The following is a 10,665-nucleotide window of genomic DNA, read 5'->3' as shown; positions in this document are numbered from 1 at the left end:
TGGTGAGTATTTTGTCAGGAACTAGCCGGTGCAGTTGGTAACTCCAGTGCCCTCTTTCCACATGATACATATTAGTAGCATGTGCCAAAACTTCTGCATAACCCAGTCTGGTTCTGTCCACAAGAATCTCAACCTCCAGCCGATTAACTTTCAACAATTTCCAAAATAGTGAAACCGAGCAAAAAGATAATCCATACCATCTGGTGGATCTTCAACACGTGTTTCAAAATTATAAAGCTTTGATCAACACACAATTCAGAGCAATCACTTCATAAATCACATCAACAATTGTTGCGAAAATAGACCCCTCTTTTCTCCTTCTTTCCCTTTTATAGAAACAATCGTTTTTTTTCATGAACGGTCGCATGTTTATGATCATGATCATGCCAAACAAACCCCACTTGATCATTCCCAACCCCTGTCCGATAAAAAATAAAACACCTGATATGATCACGCCCTAAAACCCTACCCTTCTTCCTCCTATCTGACTAGGGCAAGGAAACCCTCAAAACGCCACCTCCCCCTCCCCCAGTCAGACCAGGGCACCGGAAGAGGGGAAGAGGAGAAGGGGGGAAACATGTAAGGTCAACGTCATCGACTTACGTGCCCCTCCCCTCTTTTGTTTTGACAGTTTTCAGAGTTAAAATTATGTGGTATTTGAGTCAAGGGGGATATGGATCCATCAAAAATGACTTTTTTTTTGAATGTTGGTAGAATCTACCAAATTCATTGATCAGAGAAAAAGGACAGGGGGTGGGCTACAGATAGTAGCACCAAAACAAGAGCGGGCGGGCACAAGCGAAAGGAAAGAGAAACACAAAAAACACCACACTGCCTACAGATTTAGCCAGGACCGAAAGGAATCCCAGCTCCCGCGAGATTCCAGAGTGTGATCTCCTCTCTTAATCTAGTAACGAAAGAGTCTAAGCACAGAGCTTCCTGTTGGAAGGTCCTCCTGTTCCTTTCCTTCCACAACTCCCATGGGACAAGATGTAGCAAGGACAGTGTTCCTTTCTTGTTCTCCTTAGCGGCTTGGTTGTGACAGTGTGCCATCCATCCGATGATGCTTGTCTGATTGTTCCAGGATTGTGGCTGGAGCGCCGACATGTTGGTTAGGCGTGCGATCTTGCCCCAAACTTGTTTGGACCATGGGCAGTCCCAGAACAAATGTGCCGTTGTTTCCAGGTTTCGCTCGCATAGTGTACAGAAATAGTTGTTCTCCCATCCGCGGCGCAGCAAGACATCTGCAGTTAGGATCCTCCCAAGCGCCGCAGTCCAGATGAAGAACCGACATTTCTCAGGCGCCCACGCCCTCCAAATTAGATTATAATTCTCCATGGGAACCGAGCCCTCGAACTGCAGAAGGTAGGCCGATCTCGCTGTGTACTCATGTGACTCCGTGAAATGCCAGGCGATCGAGTCGTCCTGTCCATCGTGCAGTTGTACTGTATCAAGCAACGCCGCAAGCCGCAACAGTTCCGGTAGCATTTGGTCGGTCAGTCCCCTAGAAAGGTCCGAGAGCCAAGTTTCTGCCTGCAGTGCCTCATGGATCGTTCTGTTTTTTCTTGCTGAGATCTTGAAAAGAGCAGGTGCAATGATTTTGGGGCATTGTCCAAGCAACCAACGATCATGCCAAAAGTTGGCCCGTTGACCATCTCCCACTGTAACCTCAGTTGCCATGGCGATCAAAAATGACTTTTAGGATGCAAAATACGCTTCCTCTTTCCCTGAAACGTGGCTGCCCGGTTTAAGTGGTTAAACTAGAGGTCGAATGGTCCATGTGATTCTGAACCTCAAGTCTACCCCCTCCATAAATTTTTCCCCAGAGATTCAGAACAAGGACCGGTGTCCTCCTACAAATGACAGGAAAGTACTCCATTGATGGCGCGTTTACGTCCTGACAAAATCTTGCGTCTGCTGCCTCCATGGAGATCTTTCACTGTAGCCGCAGCATTGCTATACTCCCTCCATTTCAAAATATAATGCGTCCGCGCTTCCCGAGGTCTAACTTTGACCATAAATTTAACCAATGAGACCAACTGCGGCGGGAGAAAAAATTATATAATTGAAAACTTCTTTCGAATGCGAATTCACTGATATAATTTTTGCTCCCGCCGCAATCGGTCTTAATAGTTAAATTTACGGTCAAAGTTGAAGCACGAGAATAGAGAAAGCACTATATTGTGAAATGGAGGGAGTACAAAGCTACGGGCACCGACCAGTGTCCAGTCAATGCAGTTCAGTAAAGATGGGTTCTCTTCTCTTGTGTCTCGAGGAAAGCTGGATTTTACCCTTGGCATTTGCCGTGTCGTGGACAGATGGATGGATGGAACACTTGTTGTCCTGTCTGCTCCAACAGTCACACACAGCGCAGCAGACGGCCCCCTTCTCTCTGTACTGCGGACTTTCACAGCTGGTGCATGTGCATCTTTTTCACAAACAAGATAGAGAGAAAAATGAGAGAGAGTGGTGGCATGGGGCGTGGAGATGGAAGAAAGATATAGGATTCTTTTCCAGCTTTTGCTGCCACATGTCCGTAGCGGAATTGCATGCAATGCATGGGATTCCATCCCAGCCCATTCCAGCAATTCTCACTGTAGAAGCGCCGCGCTTTGTCGATTATGCTTTGTCATGGTGATTCATTTTACCTAGCTTAATACTAGTGCGCTTCATCAATTCCCACTCTAGTGCCCATAAGAAAGTGCCTATATCGAGGTGAAGGAGCATGCAGTATGACGGGATATTATTAGTGTCGTGCTCAGCACTGTTGGCTCCTAGACCATAGGTTGTATGGAAGCCAAACCAAGGGTCAAACCAAAAGTGGGACCTTTTCACGGCGAGCTACACTGCCGCTGTTAGGCTCCTGTTTTTAATCACATGAGCGTACTGTAGTGATCTAGCATGATTAAGAACACAGGCCGGCTAAGCTTCATAGTATATGTTTCAAAGAAAATGATAAGCATGAGGAACTGTCTGATTTGGGAATGCTTATCCTGTAGATTCGGGCATGATGGTGCGATCGTATCTTAATGGGTGGGATAATCTCATCTCATGATTAAAAGCCAACATTTGTTTCAGCAGCGCAGCGAGCAGAGTCGAGACTACTACTACTACTGTAGCTCATCACCAGCTCCCTTGCCTATTCACTAGCGGTAGTAATGAAACGGTGATTAGAAAATGAGTAAACACGATCGCCGCACCCAACTAACCTTGGTCCCCCCGTGGTGTCGTATCCCCGTTAAAAGAAGTGAGATAAATAATGCCACGAACATGTGCTCCGGAGAAAAGAAGGTCCCAGACATCCATTCCATCCTCCTCTCCTCTCCTGGCACAAGAAACAAATGCTCAAGGTGGGTGCTGCATAGTAGCATACAAAACAGAGAACAGTGCAAGTGTGCAACCATCACAGTTTCCGTAACATGGGTAGGCTCCAAATTATCAGATGATAAACAAATCAAGTAGTACTACGCCAAAGATAATTTCGTCCTACAAAAAAAAAATCAGACGACGATGAAATGTCCTCGGGTGGCAAAAAAGACAATCTTGTGCTATCATAGTATTTCCGTCTGAAACACATAATTTCCTCTTGATTGATCTCCACAAATCTTCAGAATTGTACTCCGAATTCGGCAACCATCCGTGCGTGCGTGTAGTTGGACAAAACCCGGGGGATGACGAAATGTCCTCTGACAGGGACAATTTCGTGCTGTCAAACAAACAAATTAGGTCCATAATTTTTTTTTTAGGAAAACCGGCGTTTCAAACGGTACTACTGTGATTGCCGTTTGACGTGCAATTTACGCAGGAAATAAAAACGAGGCCATGCCAGGAAAGCCAAATTTTGCTTTTGGGCGAAACAGAGTTATTCTGGCAGTAAAGGATGAGCAAAGGACGAGCAGAGCACAGCACAAGAAGCGGTGGGGTCACGAGCCCCCGGCATCAGCAACAGTAAATCTGACGCCACCCCCTCGGCCACACCGTCGCTCACGCTCCACTCGGTCGCCGACGCGTGGGCCAGGGTCCAACCTGTCATGGACTCGGCGCACGGCCAACACTGCCCCGTCCGTTACGATTCGGCCGTGACATCCTCTCGCCAAAAGACGAGCATGCCCCTGCTCTTCACAGGTATCTACGGCTGTAGAGCCACCGACGGGCGATGGCACGCCGCCCGAGGCGCGGCCAGGCCTCCGATTTCCTCTACGCCAGTCTCCACCCAGGCCTCGCGGGGCTAACCATCCGTCGACTTCGGCCGTATTTACGCGCCCTGCCACTGGGCTGCCCCTCGTCTTCTTCTTGCTCCTGCGGCCCCTCCACCCCGCCTCCCCCCGCTTCGCTCGCGTCATTAATGCGGCGGCGGCGGCGGTGCTGGTAAATACCGGGAGGGGACTGGAGCGTGGCGGTGCCGGTGCCTAAAGGCTGTGCCGCTTTTCGTCTCCTCGTCGTCGTCGTCGGCGGCGGTGGACGGCTTCGGGGTGGCAGGGACGTAGTGTAAGCTTCCTTTCGGTTCGAATCCCCACCTTTCCTCTTCTGTTCGTGCTCGGTTCCCTTCTGGTTGTTCGGTTCGCGTGTCGCCGAGATTCTCTGATTCTTCCTTTTCTTTTCTTTGCCTTCCTTGAGGTGCATTCCTCTATGGGGAATTGCGCCCCCTCCCAGGTTGTTTTTTTCTTTCCTCTTGTTTTCTCTTCTTAGATGCATTCTGCATTCACGATTTACCATCTTCTTCTTTGCGACTTTTTTTTACCAGTGCAAGATTGATTTGCTCAAAACCTGCGTGGTAAATACTGTTTAGGGTAAATCGCAGCGGGAGGGAGTTTGTTTCCTAAAAAATCGCAGTCCATGGCCTGCATTTCCTGTTTATTTATTTAGAAAAAGGCCTGCATTTGCTGTCACCAAGTATCTAAAAATAGATGGAAATTTTAGATGGGGGATCTGCTTCATGTTTCAATTTTTTTTGTTACTAGCGTGCAATGCATGTGCTTTTCTTGCCACAAGTCAAAAATTGTTCCTGAACACTCGTCCGCATTGCAGGATTCAGCCGTCTGCAGTCCTACAACCAGCCTGTGGAGTTGATTGGAAGCCTTGCAAGATGATTGAGGGGAGGCGGCATTCGGTTGATATCCCGATCTCGAGGGCTCTGGTCGCCGTCATGAGGTCCAGATCTCTGAGGGACCCAGACACCAACTCGCTGGCCAAGTTCTCGGCCAAGAAGACCATCTGGGAGGGGTGTTCCCTCGAGGAAGATGACGTGGAGGCAAGCAATTACGGCAGGCACAGCTTCAGCTACAACATGTATGATCATGTCCAGAGGAGGAGGGAGGAGTTTGGCGGCCGCCTCGCCAACTCTCCGATCAACATAATCAAGGCCAACGCGCGGGTGAAGGCGGCGCTTCATAACCAGAACTGCTGCTCTGCGATCCCTGGGATGTCGAGAGCTGCCAAGGACAGGGCTTTCTCTCTGGTGATTGAAGGGGAAGAGCTCGGTCGGAGTGAGCCCCAGGAAGGCGCGAGAAGCTTGCTCCAGAAGTACCGGCCAAAGTCCTTCTCTGAGCTGGCTGGACAGGATGTTGTTGCACAGTCTCTTTCAAATGCCGTTTCTCAAGGAAAGCTTGCTCCAATCTATCTCCTCCATGGTCCGCATGGCATTGGCAAGACATCCGCGGCTAGGGTATTTGCAGCGGCGCTGAATTGCCTCTCTCCAGGTGGGAACCAGCCCTGTGGGCACTGCGAGGAATGCGTGGCCATATTCTCAGGAAACAGCAGCAGTGTGGTAGAGGTTGATGCTTCCAAACTGGATTGCAAATCTAGAGTTGCTGTCTTGCTCAGGAATGCCTGTGAAGTTCCTGCTTCTTCACACTTCAAGGTACTTATTGTAGATGATTGCCAACATATGGATAAGGAGGGCTGGTACTCCATCTACAGTAGCCTTGAAGGGATCCCTGCAAGCTCAATATTTGTCATGATAACATCCGACATTGATAAACTACCAAGCAACTCTGCTGGATGGTGCCAGAGCTATAGGTTTTGCAAGATAGACGATGCAGAGATTGTCCGCCGATTGAGCAAGATTTGCACAAAAGAAGGAATGGAGTTCGAAGCCGAAGCGCTGGAGCTTCTTGCTCGCAAGGCAAGTGGTTCCATTCGGGATGCAGTTCAAATGCTTGACCAACTAACTCTGCTCGGAAAAAGGATCAGCAAATCAGTGACATACGACCTAGTAAGTTGATTTACTCAAGCTCTCTAACTTCATATATATCATCAGAAAATATGTTTTCTTTTTTTCTTCGTTCGACCTATAAATAACCTCCAATTATATTTTGGCAGATAGGTGATGTCTCAGATGAAGAGTTGCTTGATCTTCTTAATCTGTCTATGTCATCAGATGCTGCTACCATTGTCCGGAGGGCTAGGGAGCTTTTGAGTTCAAAGGTCGATCCCATGCAGCTATTGGCTCAGCTTGCAAATCTTATCATGGATATTTTAGCTGCGAAGCACCCCTCAGATTCTTCAGAAGTTAGGAAAGTTACTGGCAAAAATACATGTACGTCCACTTCCCTTCCTGGGCAAACTTTAAAGTTGTGTGAGCTACATGAGACATAGCGGCACACAAATCTGCGATTTTGTTGACGATTTATAGCACTATCCCTATGTGTGTGTATAAGCTTACAGTGTAGTACATGGATCTATTATTTCCATATCCATCTAACCCTATTTGTGCAACTTCTCAGCTGCTGAGGTGGACGTGCACAAACTTAGGAATGCGCTGGAAATACTTTCTGAAACCGAAAAGCAATTGAAAACCACAAAGAACCAGTCCACTTGGCTCACCGCCGCTCTGTTACAGTTCAATATGAGAGAGCCTTACTGCCTAGAAGCCCTAGATGATACTGCAGTTTCAAGCATGTTCACAGAGAGTCAAACAGGTACCCCGTATTCTCCGTCTGAAAAAGGCATGCTGCATTAATGCCGAATATCTCAAATTGTTCCCTATATCAAATATCATTATGAAACAAATCTCTGATTACAGGTGTCTATTTTTCTGATAATTATGCTATTAATTGTGCAGACGACGGGGCTGCTGCCCTGAAAGATGAAAGCTTAGAGACCAGTTCTCATCTGTGCTACCAGAACAAACTCGGATGTCTGGATATGAATTTAGGAGATCCAGATGTACTGGAGACGATATGGATGAAGGCTCTTGAAAACTGCACATCTAAGTCACTTCATAATCTGCTGCAGAAAGATGGAAAGTTGTCATCCCTGTACACAACCCAAGGTAATTGATATAACGATGTGTTAGAACTTTTACTTTGTTTCGAAGCAAGATTCATTTGTCATTCTATCTTATGAAGTCATGTCCCTGCTTCATGTAGTCCTTCTCTCCTGTTGATCCACCATACATCTTTATCCAGCTAGTTGCTCAATGCTGCATTCCAAAAAACACATACTGAACAATGTATCATGTAGCAAATGTTCGCACCTGCCAACATAAGTTATTGTTCACCATCAGATGGTACATCATGGCCAGAGTCCTTGTTTCTTTTAACGCGTGCACTATCCTCAGAGTTCTGATCTTCTATAGCAATTGGCACAGTGTGAGCAATCAGCAATGGTAACATACTATTATATAAGCACCATTGCATGCTCGCTGAGGATGTTTCAAGCCAGATTTTCATTCTATTTATTTTCGGATTGCAGGTGTGGCCGTCGCTGAGTTACAATTCTGTCATCCTGAGGAGGTACCAACATCAGAGAGCTTCTGGATGCCACTTGTGGTTTCTCTGCAGAATTTGCTCAAGTGCAACGTGGACATTAGGATCAATCTTTCTCCAATCTCCATCAGCAATAGGATTGTATCCAAGAATTCGTCGGTCAGCCTGGTCATGCAATCCAGAGAAGGTCAACAGGCGCAGAATCCAGTCACCACGGACTGCAGAACCGTAGCTTCATCCAGAAGGGAGTGCCCTTCGCCACCGCTCCCAGGACAACAACCCAAGGAGAAAGCATCTCACATCCTGGGATGCCTTCATGGTGCAGATAGCGATGCGGGAGATGCGGAGTCGAGGATCCTGAGCTACCAGAAAATCTCTGTCATTCCTGAAGCATCCACTACAGGGAATGTCGCCTCGAGAGCTGGAGAGCGCACGCCAATGGTCGACGAAGTCAAAGGTCGTCGCCGCGGTGGCTGTTTCTCTGAGATTCTACCGTGTGGTGCGTGTGCCCCCTCTCGGAAGTCCCAGCCGCACGACAAGCACAGGGCTCCGCGGCCTCGCAAGGGACTCTTCAGCTGCTGTTTCTGCAAGATCAGGCCGGACTGCAGAACGAAAGCTGACGCTGTGTACAGGTCTGAAACCCAGGAGGTGTTCCATGGGTAGCGAGCATGTTGTAGCTTAAGTTAGGAGAGATGAGCACCGTTGAAACAAGGCTGATAATGTTCTATCATTTTGGTACGGATGTGGGTAGCCAAATTCCATTGGAAGTTAGATCAATTTAGGCGAGTCTTTGAACTGCAGCCTGCTCCTGAGTTCTGACTCTAGATGTGCATCGTAGATGTCAGAGTACAGTCCAATAGGTCTTCTAAACTCTACTGGTAGCGCAATGATATAATCCATCAGAAAACACCCTTTTGTTGCGTTCCTGAGCAATCGCTTTATTCTTTGTTAATCATTTGTCGTCATCATGCAAATCAACTCAAGAGATTGCTGTAGAGAATTAAAATGGCATATAGGATGTTGGCGAGACCGGGACGGATCCGCATTGTGTCGGCGCTCCTCCTTTTCAGGGCCTCTTTGATTCGCAGGATTTTGAAAACACAGGAATAGGAAAAGTACAGGATTGGAGTGTCATGCCCAACTTGAATCTTATAGGATTAGCAAGGAGCGTTTGATTTTACGGAAAAAGTAAGGAATTGTAAAAAGAGGTTAGAGTGGATGTTTAGATTTCCTATAAAATGTAGTATAAAAGATTTCATTGGTAAAAATCCTGTGGGATTCAATCCTATAAATCAAAGGACAAACGTAGGAAAATTTTCAAAGGATTTCAATCCTTCAAAAATCCTATAAAATTCCTTTGAATCAAAGGAGTGGGGGCTCCTCCTTTTCAATGGGGCTATCCGACGCTAGAGAAAGTCAGCGCCTACCATCTCAAGGGTCAAGCGGGCAGCACGGAGATCCATGTCACGCTACCAGAGATGGCGTCACCTTCAATCTGAGGTGAATAAAAATGGCGGAACAGAGGCACGTTTTCTGATGGCGGAACAGAGTCACCTTCAATCTACCAGAGACGGCTCACCTAGAAAATTCTGGGTCCGCATCACCTCATCAAAGAAAGCCGAGAAAGGAGGGAGCAATCCACAATAAAAATATCCGGTGAAGAATGCGAACTTATCTGCGCCGGCAGGTACACTTGTGGGCAACACTTCGACGGCTTCATGGTCCTTGGTCTTCACTGACCATTGGAATGAGTATCGGGCCATGAGGTCGGAGACTTTCAACGCCAGCGGGAAAAAAGTGTTTTCCCTCCGCATCTGCGCCGGCATCGCCTTCTTCGACTTCTCCGGCGCCTTCCCTGTCTTTTCCGCATCCTTGGTCGCCCTTGTTTTGGGAACCATGGCTAGGAGAAAGGGATATGGAGGGAGGCGGAAGCAAGCGGCGCAACGAGGTGCAGTGGTGCGAGGAAGACGAAGGTAGCAGCAGCAGCGGGACATGGAATTGGGGATGTGTGAATTCAGCAACGCTCCCGACATTACCTTTTATGGGGAAGAAGGGGGGCTGGCCTTTCACCGCACGCCGTGGTGTGCCTTTTCAGGCACATGATCCCCACTTGCATCCCGTTCCATCTCCCCCACGATCTCGCAATGAATGCGAAGATCCGATATCATCAGCACACAGTAAAAGGTAGTGGGTGGCAGTTACCGTTCGCCACGCGGAGGCCGGTGCGTGTTAATGGGCCTAGCCCAGACAAACGTTGTGCACGCGTGCCTGGCCTGGGCCCAAGGGCTCCTGTCAGTGTTGTAAACATCGGGTGTTTATACCCCTCACTATGCATCGGCAAGTGGTAGCCTCCATGTCGGAAAAGGCATGGCAAAAGGTAGATCCATCCCAAGATACACAAGTCATGGTGAATAATACCATGAAGAAGAAGACCTCGAGGCAGGTCATCGAGAAGATCATCTCAAGATCAAGACTCAGGCTGCCGAGAAGTTACCTTCCCGGCAATGTGTTTTCCACATCACCGGCAAGATCAAGGCTGGCAAGCTCAAGGTCCCTCCACCGCTCGCCGCATCTACCGGCCAGGAGCTTGCCGACAGGTGGTGGGCGTGCAGGCGGTTAGGTAGAAGTTGTCGGGACACATGGCGGATCACCGCCTGAAGAACAACTTTACCAACACCCGTCCACGGGCACGCGGTAATAAAAGGTAGCTTGGCTAGCGGTACAAGTGGAACAAAACTCCCTTGCGGGCATTCAACCTAGCATGACACCTAACAACGCATTAAATGCGTTTGTCCTATGCCGTCAGTGTTAGCTATGATAGCACTATAGCCACTATTCACCTTGTAATTATTGTTTTTCACTGTGGCGACCCCTTTCATCTATAAAAGAAGGGCCGGGAAAACCTTTACAATGGCCGAAACCCTGTCCATTTGCAGTAGTCTAGCAGCCTCCCAAG

At 48.1% G+C, this 10,665-nt stretch overlaps 1 protein-coding gene across 1 annotated transcript; it reads left to right on the top strand.

Moving 5' to 3' along the window:
* The first annotated feature begins 4,221 nt into the window (after nucleotides 1-4,221).
* Nucleotides 4,222-8,638, top strand: LOC125522495 (protein STICHEL-like 2). Its single transcript, XM_048687555.1, has 6 exons — nucleotides 4,222-4,488; nucleotides 5,029-6,214; nucleotides 6,322-6,538; nucleotides 6,726-6,920; nucleotides 7,064-7,273; nucleotides 7,696-8,638. Exons 2-6 carry the CDS (start codon nucleotides 5,087-5,089, stop codon nucleotides 8,370-8,372), a joined length of 2,427 nt encoding a protein of 808 aa, XP_048543512.1. The 5' UTR covers nucleotides 4,222-4,488; nucleotides 5,029-5,086; the 3' UTR covers nucleotides 8,373-8,638.
* The last annotated feature ends 2,027 nt before the right edge of the window (nucleotides 8,639-10,665 follow it).

The sequence above is a fragment of the Triticum urartu genome, chromosome 7, assembly GCF_003073215.2.
Source record: "Triticum urartu cultivar G1812 chromosome 7, Tu2.1, whole genome shotgun sequence".
In the NCBI taxonomy this organism is placed as follows: Eukaryota; Viridiplantae; Streptophyta; class Magnoliopsida; order Poales; family Poaceae; genus Triticum; species Triticum urartu.
This window is presented reverse-complemented; position numbering and strand designations above follow the sequence as displayed.